Source organism: Gobio gobio, assembly GCF_949357685.1.
Source record: "Gobio gobio genome assembly, chromosome: 1".
Classification (NCBI taxonomy): Eukaryota; Metazoa; Chordata; class Actinopteri; order Cypriniformes; family Gobionidae; genus Gobio; species Gobio gobio.
Genome location: NC_137097.1, coordinates 54,984,011 through 55,003,513, shown reverse-complemented (window position 1 = coordinate 55,003,513; position 19,503 = coordinate 54,984,011). Strand labels below are relative to the sequence as shown.

At 40.9% G+C, this 19,503-nt stretch overlaps 1 protein-coding gene across 4 annotated transcripts; it reads right to left on the bottom strand.

Moving 5' to 3' along the window:
- Positions 1 to 1,393: 1,393 nt before the first annotated feature.
- On the bottom strand, positions 1,394 to 18,734 carry slc25a23b (solute carrier family 25 member 23b). Of its 4 annotated transcripts, none has more exons than XM_079820498.1 (11): positions 18,255 to 18,475; positions 17,969 to 18,178; positions 14,655 to 14,778; positions 13,692 to 13,779; positions 13,382 to 13,493; positions 13,115 to 13,273; positions 10,852 to 10,998; positions 10,634 to 10,747; positions 9,069 to 9,236; positions 3,420 to 3,570; positions 1,394 to 3,279 (listed from the first exon to the last, which is right to left on the bottom strand). In XM_079820498.1, the coding sequence occupies exons 2-11, from the start codon at positions 18,167 to 18,169 to the stop codon at positions 3,098 to 3,100; spliced, it is 1,446 nt and encodes a 481-aa protein (XP_079676624.1). In that variant the 5' UTR covers positions 18,170 to 18,178; positions 18,255 to 18,475; the 3' UTR covers positions 1,394 to 3,097. The 4 variants fall into 4 exon arrangements, with proteins under 4 accessions (XP_079676624.1, XP_079676623.1, XP_079676625.1 ...); XM_079820499.1 differs by having other exon boundaries at positions 1,401 to 3,279; positions 17,969 to 18,160; positions 18,255 to 18,734; XM_079820497.1 differs by having other exon boundaries at positions 1,398 to 3,279; positions 17,969 to 18,734.
- Positions 18,735 to 19,503: the final 769 nt, after the last annotated feature.

The window sequence follows — 19,503 nt, the reverse complement described above, 5'->3', positions numbered from 1 at the left end:
GGCCGCCACCAACCGGACAGGAGGTGCAAAGCTTTGAAATGTTTTAAATAATTAACTGAATTCAGCAATCATTTATGTATGTATGCATTTATGACTGCACATTAAGCTTTTTTTCACTTTCCATACTCACCACTTTCTTTCACAATCTATTGCCAAGAGTATAATTCTACAGGAAACAGGACATAAAAAAACGTAAATAGATAGTTTGCCTAATAAATCATTTACTGACCCACAATAAAGTGTTGACCGGAGATGGTAGTAACACTTTTTGAGCATCAGTAACTCAGTGGTTGTTTGTGCTAGATCTCTCAAACTGTGATACACGTCAGCCACATTTGTCTACTACAAAAACAACTCAATTGGACGTGTACCACACAATCACAGATTATGAGAGTTTATGTCAAATATACAAAGTGTTCCGTTATTGGGGTGAGCTGTAACACTAGCTGGGGATAGGCGATTTAGGGCTTTAAATTTAGCACAATAACAACTGTGTTGTGTGAGTGTTCGGTTGTGTAGGCCTACTAAATTCCTGTCACATTCAGCCATGTTGCCATCCACCTATTTTGTGAACTTTGCGATATCACATAAAAACGCTGGATGGAAACGCCAAGATACACAAGTTTCTAAAAAATGTGCACAAAAAAATACGCACTCAAGACGGATAATGTTTTTATCTGATAAAACTTCGAAAACACATTTAATTTATAATCCATTGGTGCCAAAAATACAAACAAATAGAGGGTGTCTTAATAGAGGATGTGACTGATAACTGGACTCAATGTAATCAATATAAGGGGTTGGTTATATTTTGAATGAACTGTTATAACTATCCCCACCCTAACTGCCATTACAGAGCTGTTAGCATATGGGTTTAAAGCAAAGCATCGAATTAAACTAAAGAAACGGCTAGGCCTACTTTATGTTATGCAAGTCAAATAACTGTATATACAATGATTGCTAGGGAAAAAATAATCTTGATAATACATTTTACTTTTTTTTGGTCATAAAATCTGCAATGTTGCTCACAGTCACTTCTCCTGTGAGCTCAAAAAGATGATGGGGTGTATGATATTGATGCCATCAGTTATTTTCTGATTCGTTAAACTGTTAAACTCCCCGGTCTCTCCATACACTCTAAAAAATGCTGGGTTCAAAAATACCCAAGTTGGGTTGAAAATGGACAAACCCAGCAATTGGGTTGTTTTAAGCAAACATTTAAGCCAACCGCTGGGTTAAAACAATCCAATTGCTGGGTTAAAACAGTCAATTTTCAGCCCAACTTGGGTTATTTTTAACCCAGCATTTTTTTGAGTGTATAATTCAGTCAGTGTTATCTGATTTAATGGCCTTTTGATTTTAATGACAACATTTGAAAGCAAATATTGATTCTGATTAATGACAGGTTTATGAGCAAAACATTTTATTTTGTAGTATATATTTAATAACCTCTCAAATATATTTATTCTCACTTATACATGAAAAAGCAGGGAATCATTGCCAGACTGGCTCAATAAAACAGCATGAACATCTTTTAAAGTGAATACAGCATGTCAAGGCACACTACTCTCAATGCAATGCATTCAAGCGGGAATTTTTTAATTATTAGTTTTATTTTAATAATTATTTTCTAAGATAAGTTATAAATGTATACCTCAAATTACTACACTCAAACAGTATTTATACCTAAAACCATACATCATATTAAATCACGAAAAAGGCAGGCATAGAAATATTCAGATGGCTTAATCTGCATTAGATGCAGCTAACCAGGACCTTCAAGAGTAGGATTGAATACCCCCTATTACATGTTATACAAACATTTTAATTTTGTTCATTCATTAGAGCCAAACAAATGACTTTGTTATTTGTAGTTTAGTCCTGTAATCTAATAGCATCCAATAGTTTGTATAGTGTTTCTGATATACAGAGTCTGGTAACAGCAGTCATGTTCTATGTCAAATAAACATGCATTTCTTGTCAACTTTAAATATAACAGTGCTTTGCATATTTCTGATATGGACAACCAGAGCTCTTAAAACAGATTAATAAACTACTTTGAGCCACATTTTTAGCATTCACCATAACCATAATAAACACAAAGCATCCAAAGCTAATGTAAAACTTTAAAAATACACTCCCCATCCAGGGCCATAGCTAGGGTCTCCCAGGCCCGGTGAGGTTGTTGTAATAACCACTTTTCCCCCCTCTAGCGACGACCCTGTCCCCATCTCATCTAATGCCCTTGTTGTTCAAGGCAGTAATATAATTTACTTCCGTTTATCACTAAATCCTGTACTCTACACAACAATAGGGCCTGAAATATCAGAAAAGGCTAAAGTTGCAAAAAGCAAAGCAGCAGAGATGTCATAAAAGAACATGATAGTCGAGTTTAAGTATAAATAATACCACAATCATTTGAAGAGTGCAAATCCTTGATCATTAAATTGTAGCATAAAACATGCTTAACTCTCACTGACCTTTACAAAAATATGAGTCGCACAATAATGTAAATCCCTGCAGAAACATGCTTTACAATTTATCACTCATAAGTAAATGTTAGGAAACATCAGTCAGAAGACACTATTTAAAATATTCCATGCCCCAATGTACATTAAAACACCTTTTTTAAATATTTTGGTCATTTTTAGGAGGGAAACTTTGGTTGTCGTTGATAAAAAAATATATAATACTGCAATAGGCCTACTATTTTCACCATCATTCTCTGTCGTTAGATGTCTTTCATTACCTATTCGTTTTTTGCCCCACATTTCTAATCACGCCAATGACATTCCATTGCATGTTAAATGAAGTACCATGTGTGGAGTTCACCTTTGAAGATAAGAAGCTGTTAATAGTGCACAATAAACCTGAGATCTATAAGCTGCCAGTCACAGAGAAACATACTCTAAACACAACCATTGTTCTTAATGATTGCCTCAGGCTTTTCATCCTACTGAAGTATACATTTGCAATGGGAATGTGATTGTGTACAATATAGAGTAGGTTTTTAGGTCATTCATTGACAATGTCTACCTTATCCTTTTCTTTAGGGATCCTCTGTGCCTCCCTAATGCTCCTATTTTTAATACAGGCCTTAGGATCCCACTCCCAGTGCTTTCTTCATGTGCTCATAAACCACGTAAGAGATGCTAACAGCAGGAATGACTTTGAGGAAATTGGGGGCAATGCCACGGTAAAGTCCAGAAACGCCTTCGTGGGACACAATGTGCTTGAACTGGCCAACCATTGACAGCTGTGGAACGCCATCTGCTGAGGCTATTCAGAAGAAAAAGAGGAGTGAGGTTATTTTCATTTGCATGTTAAAATATTTGTATTCTTGTGAGAATATTGGGTTTCTTAAAAAAAATCACCAAATAAGCAGAATAACATAAAATAAAGAGTTTTATCTCGCTCACCCTGAGCCTGCATGCGTGTGCGGATTAAAGCCAGCGGGTAACTAGCCAGTTGCCCACATGTGCTGGACACAGTGCCGCATCCGAGCAGCACCAAAACCCCAGGATCAGCCGAACCCTTGCAGTACTGCTGCAGCCAAGCGTTCTTTAGAGTCTGTCGGAATAACAGAAAAGAGGGATATACATATATTTCAAATATATATTTGAGTATATTTCGAAATATAATATTATACAAAATAAATAGTGTTAATATAGATGTTATCTATACATAAAACATGCTATCTGTGTCGCACTATGTTGCAAACAAAACAAAATAAAGGGACACATATACTCAAAACACATACGGACAGAACAGGCAATGAGATGAAAGAAACACTGGACTTATGGTGCGTTCAAGTCCTCCTGGGATGTTCGTATTTACAAGGTGAGAAGTCGTGCTTACGACATCATGGTTAAGTCTCTTTGGTCAGAGCAAGATGGCGGTGTACCTTCTATTAATGAATTTCACGAAAATACAGCAAGGTTTGTTAACATTGCTTATAGAAAACGAAGAACAAAGAATGGGCATCAGCTGAGTTTTAATCTTTTACGTTTTTAATTAATCTATGAAGCCATTGTAAACTATATCGTTATAAATTAGGCTAATTGTTATATTACAATGCAAGCTTACTTTGTTGTAAATGACAAAGCCTGACAAAGTAAATCACAGTGTCACTGCTAAATACTCGTTATTCAACTACAGATGATGCATCCATTGATTCCGCCATGTTTCTCACTGACACGCCCCCAACTCGTACAGATCGGGGCTTAAAGGGTTAGTTCACCCAAAAATAAAAATAATGTCATTTATTACTCACCCTCATGCCGTTCCACACCCGTAAGACCTCCGTTCATCTTTGGAACACAAATGAAGATATTTTTGTTGAAATCCGAAGGCTCAGTGAAGCCTGCATACGCATCAATGTAATTTACATTCTCAAGATCCATTAATTTACTAAAAACATATTTAAATCAGTCCATGTGAGTACAGTGGTTCAATATTAATATTATAAAGTGACGCAAATATTTTTTGTGCGCCAAAAAAAACGAAATAACGACTTATATAGTGATAACCGATTTCAAAACACTGCTTCATGAAGCTTCGGAGCGGAATCGAATCAGCGAGTCGATTCAGTGGTTCGGAGCGCCAAAGTCGCGTGATTTCGGCAGTTTGGCGGTTTGACTCGCGATCCTAATCAGTATTCGACTTGGTGATTCGTTTCCGTTCCGAAGCTTCATGAATTAGTGTTTTGAAATCGGTTATCACTATATAAGTCGTTATTTAGTTTTTTTGGCACATGAAAAATATTCTTGTCGCTTTATAATATTAATATTATACCACTGTACTCACATGGACTGATTTAAATATGTTTTTAGTACATTAATGGATCTTGAGAATGTAAATTACATTGATGTCTATGCAGGCCTCACTGAGCCTTCGGATTTCAACAAAATATCTTAATTTGTGTTCCGAAGATGAACGGAGGTCTTACGGGTGTGGAACGGCATGAGGTTGAGTAATAAATTACATAATTTTCATTTTTGGATGAACTAACCCTTTAAAGAAAATCCAGAACTTCCCACTGGTATTTACGACTTCGTGGTGATGTTTATATGCGTTCAACTCGTAAATACGATCTTTACGACATGACTTGAATGCACCATTAAATACAGACAAACTAATCAATGAAATGAACGACAGGTGTAACTAATAATCAAACAATGAAAAGCCGTAGAAGCAGACTGAAAACTAGGACACAGAACTAAAACGTGTGACACACTCACACTCACTCGAAACCGAAACACATCATTACAATATGCTACATCAATTTCCATCCATCCATCCATCCATCTTCTTCCGCTTATCCGGGGCCGGGTCGCAGGGGCAGCAGTCTAAGCCGAGATGCCCAGACTTCCCTCTCCCTAGACACTTCCTCTAGCTCTTCCGGGGGGACACCGAGGCGTTCCAAGGCCAGCCGGGAGACATAGTCCCTCCAGCGTGTCCTCGGTCTTCCCCGGGGCCTCCTCCCGGTTGGACATGCCCGAAACACCTTCCCGGGAAGGCGTTCAGGAGGCATCCGGAACAGATGCCCGAGCCACCTCAGCTGTCCCCTCTCGATGTGGAGGAGCAGCGGCTCTACTCCGAGTTCCTCCCGAGTGACTGAGCTCCTCACCCTATCTCTAAGGGAGCGCCCAGCCACCCTGCGGAGAAAGCTCATTTCGGCCGCCTGTATCCGGGATCTTGTCCTTTCGGTCATGACCCAAAGCTCATGACCATAGGTGAGAGTAGGAACGTAGATTGACCGGTAAATCGAGAGCTTCGCCTTACGGCTCAGCTCTTTCTTCACCACGACAGACCGGTACATCGACCGCATTACTGCAGAAGCTGCACCGATCCGTCTGTCAATCTCCCGTTCCATCCTCCCCTCACTCGTGAACAAGACCCCTAGATACTTAAACTCCTCCACTTGGGGCAGGAACTCTCCACCAACCTGGAGTGGGCAAGCCACCCTTTTCCGACTGAGGACCATGGCCTCGGATTTGGAGGTGCTGATCCCCATCCCAGCCGCTTCACACTCGGCTTCAAACCGTCCCAATGCATGCTGAAGGTCCTGGTTAGAAGGGGCCAACACGACAACGTCATCCGCAAAGAGCAGAGACGAAACCGTGTGGTCCCCAAACCTGACACCCTCCGGCCCTTGGCTGCGCCTAGAAATTCTGTCCATAAAAATTATGAACAGAACCGGCGACAAAGGGCAGCCCTGCCGGAGTCCAACATGCACCGGGAACAAGTCTGACTTACTGCCGGCAATGCGGACCAAACTCCTGCTTCGGTCATACAGGGACCGGACAGCCCTCAGCAAAGGACCCCGGACCCCATATTCCCCCAGCACCCTCCACAGGATGCCGCGAGGGACACAGTCGAATGCCTTCTCCAAATCCACAAAACAAATGTGGACTGGTTGGGCAAACTCCCATGAACCCTCCAGCACCCTGTAGAGGGTATAGAGCTGGTCCAGTGTTCCGCGACCAGGACGAAAACCACACTGTTCCTCCTGAATCCGAGGTTCCACTATCGGCCGGATTCTCCTCTCCAGTACCCTGGCATAGACTTTCCCGGGGAGGCTGAGAAGTGTGATCCCCCTATAGTTGGAACACACCCTCCGGTCCCCCTTCTTAAAAAGAGGGACCACCACCCCGGTCTGCCATCCCAGAGGCACTGTCCCCGACCGCCACGCGATGCTGCAGAGGCGTGTCAGCCAAGACAGCCCCACAACATCCAGAGACTTGAGGTACTCAGGGCGGATCTCATCCACCCCCGGTGCCTTGCCACCGAGGAGTTTCTTGACCACCTCGGTGACTTCAGCCCGGGTGATGGACGAGTCCTCCTCTGAGCCCCCAGCCTCTGCTTCCTCAATGGAAGACGTGACGGCGGGATTGAGGAGATCCTCGAAGTATTCCTTCCACCGTCCGACAACATCCCCAGTCGAGGTCAACAGCCGCCCATCGCCACTGTAAACAGCGTTGGTAGGGCACTGCTTCCCCCTCCTGAGGCGCCGGACGGTTTGCCAGAATCTCTTCGAGGCCAGCCGATAGTCTTTTTCCATGGTCTCACCGAACTCCTCCCAGGCCCGAGTTTTTGCCTCCACGACCACCCGGGCTGCAGTCCGTTTAGCCTGTCGGTACCTGTCAGCTGCCTCAGGAGTCCCACAAGCCAGCCAGGCCCGATAGGACTCCTTCTTCAGCTTGACGGCATCCCTTACTTCCGGTGTCCACCACCGGGTTCGGGGATTGCCGCCTCGACAGGCACCGGAGACCTTGCGTCCACAGCTCCGAGCAGCCGCTTTGACAATGGAGGTGGAGAACATGGTCCACTCGGACTCAATATCTCCAGCCTCCCTCGGGATCCGGTTGAAGCTCTGCCGGAGGCAGGAGTTGAAGATCTCTCTGACAGGAGACTCGGCCAAACGTTCCCAGCAGACCCTCACAGTACGTTTGGGTCTACCGAGTCTATCCAGCTTCCTCCCCCGCCATCGGATCCAACTCACCACCAGGTGGTGATCAGTTGACAGCTCCGCCCCTCTCTTCACCCGAGTGTCCAAGACATACGGCCGCAGATCAGATGAAACGACCACAAAGTCGATCATTGACCTACGACCTAGGGTGTCCTGGTGCCATGTGCACTGATGGACACCCTTATGCTTGAACATGGTGTTCGTTATGGACAAACTGTAACTAGCACAGAAGTCCAATAACTGAACACCACTCGGGTTCAGATCAGGGGGGCCGTTCCTCCCAATCACGCCCCTCCAGGTTTCACTGTCATTGCCCACGTGGGCGTTGAAGTCCCCCAGTAGAACGACGGAGTCCCCAGTCGGAGCACTTTCCAGCACCCCTCCCAGGGACACCAAGAAGGCCGGGTACTCCGCACTGCCGTTCGGCCCATAGGCACAAACGACAGTGAGAGACCTATCCCCGAGCCGAAGCCGCAGGGTAACGACCCTCTCGTTCACCGGGGTAAACTCCAACACATGGCAGCAGAAATGGGGGGCTATAAGCAAACCCACACCAGCCCGCCGCCTCTCACCATGGGCAACTCCAGAGTGGTAAAGAGTCCATCCCCTCTCGAGGAGTGTGGTTCCAGAGCCCAAGCCATGCGTGGAGGTGATTCCGACTATCTCTAGTCGGAACCTCTCAACCTCACGCACAAGCTCAGGCTCTTTCCCCGCCAGCGAGGTGACATTCCATGTCCCAAGAGCCAGTTTCCGTGTCCAGGGATCGGGTCGTCTAGGCCCCCGCCTTCGACTGCTGCCCGATTCGCTTTGCACCGGCCCCTTACGGTCCCTCCCGTGAGTGGTGGGCCCACGGGAAGGTGTCCCCACGTCGCTCCTTCGGGCTGAGCCCGGCCGGACCCCGTGGGGGAAGGCCCGGCCACCAGGCGTTCGCATACGAGCCCCAACCCCAGGCCTGGCTCCAGGGTGGGGCCCCGGCTGCGCCATACCGGGCGACGTCACGGTCCTCCTTCTTTTTGTCATCATAAGGGGTTTGTGAAGGGGTTTGCTACATCAATTTATTTTAGGCAATTTTTCAACAAATATTTTCAGTCTAAATATATTTATATTGAATTATACAGATTTACATTTATTCAGTAGCAAAGCTGAATTTTCAACAGCCATTACTCCAGTCTTCAGGTTTACAATTCCTCAGAAATCATTCTAATTATGCTGATTTATACTGCTTAATATTTTGGTGTAAACATGATACATTTTTGGACTCTTTGCAAGATAGAAAATTCAAATGAAAAGCATTTATTTAAAATAGAAATCTTTTGTAACATTATAAATGTCTTCACTGACACTTTTGATAACACAAATGCGTCCATGGCCAAATAAAACATGCTTTTTTTGCCAAATGGTAAACAATGACATGGGGTTAACAAGCCAATCACCTGAAAAAAGACCTGTGAGTGGTTAGAAAGAGACCACAGCAATGTAAAATACGTAACATTTTACCAACCATAGCAACTGAGAATGATAAATTTCCACAGCCTGTCAGTGGTAGCAGGAATTCGCAAACACTTAAATGTGTTACAATACGCACACACAGCCATACCTCATAGACAGCCAGATCAATGCCAGCATAAGGGATGATGCCAAGTGTGTTGGGCAAATAGCCTTTGTAGAATGCGCGCACTCCTTCTTTACGCAGTATCTGTTTGGCACAATCTGCCATGCCTGAATATTGTCCTGTCTTTCGGAGGGTTAGACGCGTCTTCAACACCTGGCAAACAAAAAGGAACAGAGTAAAAATATAGAAAGATTAAAAAAATAAAGAGAATACTGAGAGATATAAGTTTGGAGGTCACTGGATAACTTTACGCTGCAGATACTTATTCCAGCAGCTCTAGTCAAGATGTCTAAATAAATAAATAAATAGAGGATTTGGCTTCCAAAATGTGATACTGATCTGCCTAAATAAATAATTACCAGAACCTAAAAAGAAACTTGTTTTCTGCATTTAAGCACACCAGGAATAGAAAGACAATCTCTATCTGTATTTGTCAAGTAGGCCCAGCTCATTTTCGACTCTTTGAACATTTAGAACAACACGAGTAAACAGGTAAACAGCAATTAACAGCTTTGTTGACCAACATCTCCTGTTACATGAGTCTCTGATGTTTGTACTTTACATTAGCAGCTGCAAAAACTACACAACTTGAGATAACAGATACTTTTACAGCCAGACATTTTATGAGTAAGACCATTAAAGGAATGTTCCAGATCAAATACAGGATTTAATTTGATAATCCAAATCATCCAGATATTAATAATAGCATACTACACATATCAAGTACTGTGGTTATACTTTTAAAAGTGTTTTTAATGTTTAGTGTACTTCCATTGTGTCTTCCCCTAACTGCTTTGTTTTTATGAAAATCCAAAATATGAGTTGAATTTTCTTTTCTTTAGTAAAATAACTGTTTTCTATTTTAATATATTTGAAAATGTCATTTATTTCTGTGATGTCAAAGCTGAATTTTCTCCATCTTCAGTGTCACATGATCCTTCAGAAATCACTCTAATATGATGATTAGATACTCAAGAAACATTTCTTATTATCAAATTTGAAAACATTTGTGCTTCTTAATATTTTTGTAGAAACCGGGACACATTTTTTCAGGATTCTTTGATTTCAATTTCAAAAGAACATCACTTATGTGAAATAGAAAACTTTTTTAACATTATAAATGTGTATTTTACTGTACTATATACTGTATATATAATTATGATTAAAATTATAATTTATAGATATTATCTTGACAGCTTATATTGAAGTTTTTCAGCCCTATGTCTAAAACTGGGACAGATCTTTTAACTTATATTCTCTCTGCTTTATACAGTTTCTGTAGAAGTGTTTATGATACAAAAAGACGATAAATTTAGAATTGAAGCGATTGAGTTCTTCAGGTCTTATCTTTATAGAGCTATTTAGTCTTGACGTCAATTTGTAGGCCAACCCAGAAGGCTAATTTACCAAGGATTCCCTCAGGAATTCCTAATGGGTTTTTAGAATGCCGGTTTTGGATTTATGAGTGAAAAAGGGTCTGTGGTTACATTACTTATAGAGTTGAAAAGTGAAAGTCTCTTCGTGTCTCTCACTTCCTCTTCTTCTCTTACCTCCATGGGGTAGATGATGGTTTGAGCTGTAGCTCCAGCCAATGAGCCAGCAATGAAGCGTTCTTGAACCCTTAGAGAGCCACCCTCCCTACTGCCTCTGATCAGCCATTTGATCTACACACGACATTTGATATAGTTTACTAACATTAGACAATATGCGACTAAAAAGAGTGGCTGTAACATTTAAACGTGTAGCTACTGTACTCTATTTGTTTTACCTGCTCATAAGCCATGAATTTGATAGCTGACTCCGGGGCTATTTTGAGGACGTTGATGCCGTTGCCTCTCCAAAGGGACCTCAATCCTCCCTCATGCACCATTCCACGCAAGCCACCCAACAAACTCACACCACTGGAGCCATGGACCTGTTGAAAACCCACTCAGTTCACACTCCTTTCATTATTAGTATTGTACTTTTTTACAACAGAACTGCCAACATAGAATTTATTTATTTCTGTTGAGGTTCTTTGATACAACAATAATTCACAGAGGCAATACAACTTTTAAAGAGGACCTATTATGCTTTTTTACATTTTCAACTTTCTTTAGTGTGTAATGTTGCTGTTTGAACATAGTTGAAAAAGGTCTGCAAAGCTACAAAGCACAGTCACAAATTGAGATATTCTCCATATCAGTAAGCACTAGAAATATTTCCTCAGAGGAGGCAAGGGAGGCAGTGCCTCCTTGTAGAAAAGGCTTTGAATACATAGGTAGATACATTAGTGCCCCCTTGTGGTCTTTCAGATACCTTACGTGAAATGACGCACTTCCCCTTTAAGAGTTCAGTATTGACAGAACGCAGTTCGGAGAGTACGAATAGAGAATTCGCTGCCACTGTTGTTGTTGTTTCAGAGTGCGTTCATATACAAGTGAGTGACTTTGTTTATGTTATTCATTATCTGTAAAGAGCCATAGTTAAAATATACATTTGATTGTATTGAGGTTATTTAGTTGTAATCGCGGATGTTCACCATATCATTGTTTACCTATTGCATCATATGCAACGCTAGTGAAAGCATACAGAGACAGTTAAATATTAATGTTTTGAGATACTTTGAGTCACCTTGAGCATGTGTACGTTATTATGTACTTTATAAGTGATCTTATGCACATTATTTACGCCAGAGGTGTTGATTATCCCGAGCTCACGTGGCAGACCAATGTGATGCTAATTTCACGTGTGCTAATCTAGCCTATACGATCGCTATATATGTATAACTATATACATAATGGATATTTAAATGACAAAGTGATTTAATTCTTGTTATTATTTGCATTACTAATTGAGTATTGTTATTTCTGTTGTTTAGAACCACTCATACTACTCATAATACAGTCCAAACTACTCTGTATCATTCTGCCATCCATCTGCTACTTGTACGACAAGTCATCAAGCCAATAAAGTGTACTTCGTCTCTGACCGGACGACTTATGTCTGCTCAATATCCACCAGCACCCACACTAGTCTACCCCACACTCCTCAAAAAATAGGATGAGAAAATAATCCATATTACAAAATAAAAAAAAAGGCAAATATTACAAAATGTGACATCCAAAAGTGTATAAATTACTCTTTTTTTCTAAAGTAATAGTGTCCAACATCAACACCAGCAGGACAGATACAGTGGGACGCCGCGTCTCTCTTGCCTCCCCTGAGCCCACTGACGTTTTAACCGACCCCCTAAAGGGTGCAGTGGGTTTGGTGGGGGTTAATTGAGAATGAATGGAGGAAAGTCACGTGAGAGGAGGCAATGCCTCTTGTTTTCGTGCATGTTCTGTGTTCACGATTCAGTCTGAATGAACAAAATGATTGCGTTGAAGTAAAAAAATTAAGAAAAAAAAGTAAGTTAACAATGACTAGTGAGTGCACACCGGTCTTGAGTCTCATGGAGGAGCTCCAGAAGGTGTGACGGCAGTGCACGACGAAAGAGGACCAGGTCTGGAATACTTATGTTGTGTTTTATTATGTTCATATGCAGCAGTCATCCATGAGGGGCTGCTGCTTTACTTTTGTTTTGTTTGTTTATTTTTAAATTAAAGTTAAATGTTCGCCGGTTCCTGCCTCCTTCTTCCCTGAACTATTCCTATGAACATCATTACAGCTTTGATTTTAGTCTTGAGTTTTCTTTGGGGAATGTACACCTCACAATATCACTCATTTAAATAATTCCCGCCCAAGGTATTCGCAAAAAAAGGGGGTAAGGCCTGGTTGAGCTGCGTTAGTAGAGTGCTGAAACTTGGGTTACGGTGAGGGGTGTGACATTTTCAAAACACATTTAAAGCGTTTGGCCAATCATAACACACTGGTCCAGCTGACCAATCAGAGTGCATTGCGCTTTTCATAAAGACAGGAACTAAACAGAAAGTTACTGCAACAAGGTAAAAGCATTCAAGCATGAAAACATTTTCTAGTAGACCCCAAAAACAAAATCAAGACTTCGTAAAAGGGCATAAGATGGCCTCTTTAAGAAATGACTGAACCTGAAGGAAAACTTTAAGACGATCCAGAGGAGCAGTTCCTGTTCGCGAAACGGCACCCGCCATTGCCCCGGCCACCAACTGTCTCCACACCACACCTGAACGCCGCTCCTTCTCCGAAAACTCATCTGGCACAGTCAGTTGCTCTCCAATGTCCAACATCTGAACACACATACATTACAGATTCAAAAGACAGTTAAAGTTTACATTCTAAAATATCTATGAATATCAAGCCTACAATCTAATTTCTGAAAAGAGCTGGAAGTAAACCAGAGAGTGTTTCCAGTAGTGGGCAATGTCCTCCATGTTGTGCAAGGGGTTAAACAGGAAGTGGTCCCGCCACTCATTCCAGTCAATAGTCATAGTGCCGTCTCTGTCTATGCTGACACACAAAAAGGAATATAGAATAGTTAAAACAAGCTTTTTCTATGCCCGTTGAAACTGTGTGGCTCAACACATGTGGGCTTCAAAGAAACATCTCAAAGTCTTATGAAAACACAGAGTGGGAGGTAGTTGTGTACATGACATTGATTAAGCACAAAAAAAAACAGTGTTTTGTGAAAAGCTGAAGCGCTCTAACCTTTGCAGGATTCTGGAGGCCTGCTCTGTAGATACGTTCACTCCAAGGCTGTGCAAGGAGAGTTGAATTTCTGCAACATCTATGTGACCTGAGGAGGTCATAAAATACTGTAATGCTTATTCTACATATAGACCGTAGAGGATATACTACTGTTCAAAATTTGAGGTCAGAAAGATTTATTTTAAGTTTTTGAAAGAGGTCTCTTATGAAGTGATGTGAAGGCCAAGTATGGCAACCCATACTCAAGATTTTTTCCTCTGCATTTAATCCATTCAAGTTGGTGCAAACACACATTAGGAGCAGTGGGCAGCCATTCCCGGGAAACGATTTTGTGTTAGGTGCCTTGCTCAAGGGCACCTCAGTCATTTCCTGCCGGTATTGAGAATCGAATAATTCGAACAACTCTCCAACCATTAGGTCAACTGACCCCAAGGCTCACCATGACTGCATTTATTTGATCAGAAATGCAATAAATCAATTGAACTGTGAAATATTTTTACAATTTAAAATAAGCGTTTTCTATTTTTATTTATTTTTAAAAAAATATTTTTTTCCTTACTCCAGTCTCCAGTGTCACATTATCCTTCAGAAATCATTCTAATGAGTTAGTGCTCAGGACATTTTTTATTTTATTTATCATTATCAATTGTTAACAGATATTAAGCAGACTACTAATACTCTAATGATGACATTTAGTTACTTATAGTTAGTAGAATGTCTAAAGTTCACTATCGAAATGAAGTGTTACCTTAATTTCTCTCTCCCTTTCTCAAATAACATAAAATAAAAAATCTTTCTGACCCCAAACTTTTGAATGCTACCATGATGATATATACTAGACAGAGAAACACAAAAATCCTATTTTAAAAGCAATTGTGCAAAAAGGAAATGTGCATTTTCAGAGGTTGCAGTTACAGCGATGTCATGTGGTGACATTATAATGTGTGAAAGGATAATGCAGACCATCGTTGTTGCGGTCCAGGTTGCGGAACATAAGTCGGAGCTCTTTCTCGTGTGTGCGCAGATACCGTGTGAACTCCTCGATGTCCAGCTGGCCATCATTATTGGTGTCACTCACACGTACAATCTGAGGGGTGGAGGAGGTGGAAAAAGTGCAGTTAATGGCAAGAATGTGAATGTTTGATGGAGGAGTTATATGCGAACTTCATTTAACACTGCATCTGTGGCCATGCCTATGTAGAATGAGGAACAAAGAGAAACAAAAGGAGAGAGAGAAAGACAAGAGGCATTGCTCTGAGCTTATAGATGCAAGGTTTCTGTTTGTGTGCAAAGCCCTGCCAGTAGTCTGGCGGCTCCAATCGCAAATACATTGTGAGCTAGAGCTAATCTCTCCTCTTACATCACAGCACATGACTAACACAGTCACACACCCCAACAGCACAGACGGACCACCAGTGGTGTAAAGTATTTGAGTAAATGTAATTAGTTTGTGTCTTTTCTCTTTTTGGCTACTTTGTAGTTGTACTGAGTAACTTTTACTCTCTACTTGACTACATTTTTGAACAAGTAAATGTACTTTTTACTCCAATACATTTGTGTTGAGTAATGCAGTTACACATTACATTTTGCATGGCACCTAACTTTTTCTGCAGCAGTTTGTGTCTATTATAAAGAAGCGATATCGCCATCTAAGGGCATTGGAGTTACTACATCTTGTGCGTTTTGCCTTCACTCACCCAAACAAGTCAACAAGGCTACTTTACATGAATGCGAGTGCATTAGCAGGTAATGGATGAATCGCAAGTGTTTGATTTAAGAGATGAGGACATGACTGCAGCCGGTGATGAGGCTGAAACCAGCACATCCAGTGCAAGAAGGCTTTGACTATTTAACTTAACATTATTTTATTTATCCGCTATTTTGACGAGACCTTATTGAAGGATATTGGTTTACTTATGGCCTTTTTGTGCAATTGAGCTTAACTGAGACTTGAGAGTTTGTAGACTTTCAAGAGGCTGTTGTGTCGACCATGATTTATTGCAATATTGAGAAAATAAACATGATCTCTCATCTTACAAATCAATTGTTTCTTATTTTCACTGGTATGTCTCTCAGATGTCGAGGGCTAGTGGATCGTTGAGCCTATATTTAGTATGAGTAAAATACTTAAGTACTGTTAAAATCAGATACTTTAAGACTTTTACTCGGGTTGTATTGGAATCGGTGACTTGTAACTTGTAACGGAGTCATTTTCGCTGTACGGAATCTGTACTTTTTCTCAAGTATGGTTTGCAGGTACTCTTTACACCTCTGCATACCACTGGAACATAGTGCTGCTCTTTCCAAGGAAACTTGGAGTCTTTAAGCTACTTTTTTAAATTTGTTTCATTTCATTGTTTCATTGTACATATGCACTGTTTTTCAAGTCACTTTGGCAAGAACAAGGTTTTTTGCAACAGAAGTCAAAATGTAAATGTTGGTGCACTATAATTTGTGTGTAGCAAGTTTAGAGAAATGGAAATGTCATGTAGCCTTTTTAGACCATTTACATTTACGCATTTGGCAGACACTTTTATCCAAAGCGACTTACATTGCATTCAAGGTACACATTTTACATTTGGTCAGTTCTTGCTTTCCCTGGGAATCGAACCCATGACTTTGGCGTTGCCTGCGCCACGCTCTACTGTTTGAGCTACAGGATTTGCCAGGAAGGTCTTTTTATGAGCAGACCATCAATTTAAATTCTGCACTTATCTCAACTCAAGTTGCCAACCTATGATTATTGTCCTGTGATTATTGTCCTGTGATTATTATCCGAAACGCAGAGTCATTGACAACATTCAAAAGTCAACTAAAAACTTATCTCTTCCGTGACCACTTAACCTCACAATAAAAAATAAAAATAAAAACCTTTCTTTCCTCTTTCCCTCCCTACGCTAGCCTGTGCTACACTGCAATGTACACAGACTCAGTATTTCAGGCGCTTACTCGACTAATGACCAATCGCTTCCTGTACTCCCAAGTTGTAAATCGCTTGGATAAAAGCGTCTGCTAAATGCATAAATGTAAATGTTCTTCTTGTATCAAGTCAACAAATATACCGCAGTCTTGTAAAAGGTGGTTTCAGTGGAACCAATATAACTATACAGACCATACAAAAGATCCTCAGTGAATAAATTGTCAATATTGCAAACTCTTTCCCTTTTCAAGGTGTTTTGATCAAGTGCACTTACAGTCCCTGAACTTAAGCAGCCTATAACCCAGTGGTGCAGGTGTATTTCTGCTGTTTATATCAAATGATTGGACCACCTATGACATCTCTTTCTTAAATAGCAGGAGACACTGGGAGTGTTGTAACACATTGTGTTTCTGTCGCTGTTATTTTGCACCATATGTCTCAAATTTTGATACAATTATCTCACGCCTAAACTGTGTAAATTAATTTTAAAAACAAAAAAGTGCAGAATTAGACCACAAACAATTAGTGGGGATTTAAGACTAATAGAAACATTTAAATTGTGTGCATCAATTTTAGTAAATTTGCTATATGTTATTAAACTCTAAAAATATAACAGTCAATGTAAACGTTCTATTTTTTGCAATATTTTATGCTGTCCAGGCGATCTATGAGTGTTATTCAACTTTGGTCAGCTATGACACTTCTTATTTTTAAACATGTATTTCTCAGCCTTTTTGACCCGAAGGCACCCTGTTGTCCAACACAATATTCAATTATTTATCTACACTAGGCCTATAAGATAATTGTGATTATGAAAGTTGCATGCAAATTAATTAACAGAAGTTGTTCTCTATTTCAGAACTGTAGGTACATTCTTCATTTAAAACAAGTTGGGAAAATAAAAAGAAATATGTCAAGTTTATTTTATGCCTAATAATAATAATTTATCCATTTAAATTGTATTTGTGTATTTTGTGTTAAATTGATTGATTGCCCTGGCTCTCTGGTTGAGGACCAATGACGTCACATCTCTCCCTGCCTTACAACACTTTCAGGTCTGCCCTACACAAGCAACGAAATGAGTCTGGTGGTTTGTCAATATTGCAGCGTGGAAAGTCTAACTCTTAAATAAATTACACGGGATCATTTGTCCTTGGTCGAAGACACAGCAGTATTGTATTGGATAAGTTTCACTCACTTGATCCTGCTGAAAGTAAGCACAAGTTCTTCTTTGGCCTTATAAAAAAAATGATATGCTGAGGTTTCAGATGTTTGCAATTCATCACAACCTGGCTACAGCTCAACTCACAGAAATGAACATGTTTAGGGTGAACAACTACCGTCCCGAGCGACCCACCTCGTCTACCTCACTGCGAAGGATCCCCCGTGCGGTTAATCCGGTGCGCAGCTCATTCACGTCGATCCTCCCATCTTTATTCAGATCCAGCTGGTCGAACAGTTCGACCCATCGTTTCTCCCGCTCTGGATCGGACACACCGTTATCTTGACAGCGAGCCCATGTCCAACACGAAGGGAGCCGAGTTCTCGCCTCGCCCATATGAAACAGCTGTCGGTTAATACGGGCCAAATTTGTTCTCGAGAATCAGAGCTGTGATAGGTAACTTAGTGGATCTGCATCCTACCTCTCAAATACAGGTGCTTCTTCAACAAAGACCACTTTGAGGATTTGTGGATTGAGGTGAATCAAAAAATGCTGTATGTAATATATAGCCTCGTTCACCTGTCAAGAGTCCCGCAACGGTGTAACGTTAGCCTATATTTAAAGGAAGCGTTTAAACGGGCGAACAATATCAGCAGCGCGTTGCTCTACTGTAGCCCGTTCCGATTACGACACAGTTAATCCAGGAAGTATTAAACCTCTGCCCCTCTGGCTGGAATAATAATCCTCGAGACTGACTGTTCCATCGCTTCTCTCAAACCCAGGTCCGTCAACTCAGGATTGTCCTGTTCTGGACTCAGATGACATGCGCGCGCCGCCTGCACCGGTTAGCTCACCGCGTTTTAGCGCGACGGAGAGACCCGCATAAACGCTTAATTACTGCTCACATGCACGAGCGCTTTCAATTCGCCTCTTTTGCTCATTTTATCGTTCCTCTCTATGTGCCGAATTAGCGCCGTCGCCGCTGGATAAATCGTAGGGAAAGGACTTTGTGTCCCAAATCTATTAAAGCGCCCTTGAGGAGCGATATAATGTCATTGATTGCCTACTTACGGCGCAGACTTCAAATTATTCACTGGCTTCGGTCTGTCTCTACTGGGTTAGGTCAGTTTTTAGATTTCAGATTTAATTAAAACAAACTTTAATAAAGTGATAAGCCTACAATAGACGACAGTCAGGCTACGGTAAAAAAAGATCCTAACAGTGCTTTAGCAGCGTGTTGCTATAGTAACTTCTTCAGGCGAAAGCGATTTCGGGAGCGTAGCTAGGCTAACTTAATATTTCGTCCTTTTGTGGTTCTTAAAATCTTGCCTTGTTGTAGGCTACTTGTAACACGTATGTGCCACTATACGCTATTATGAATTATATTGAAAAACCATGATTGAGTCAATGTTCATAAATTATTAATTATTGTTATGTTTTTAACTATGCTGTAGCTGTATTTAGTGATGAAAAATGTAGTATATTTTTAAATATTAAAAATGCCATTAAAAGTGAATAATTGTATTTTATTGACAAAATATTTTAATTTGTCTTGGATATTTTTTTGATTAGGTAACATTTTAAGCTGTCATTTTGTTATGTTACAATGTGCCCCTCACATGGCATGTTGTCACATTTCACTTGCATTCTTTTGGGGTAAATCAAGAAAGAAGTATACCCTGAAACAAAACTACATATTTGTACTAGACATGTGGGAAATGAATCTGGGA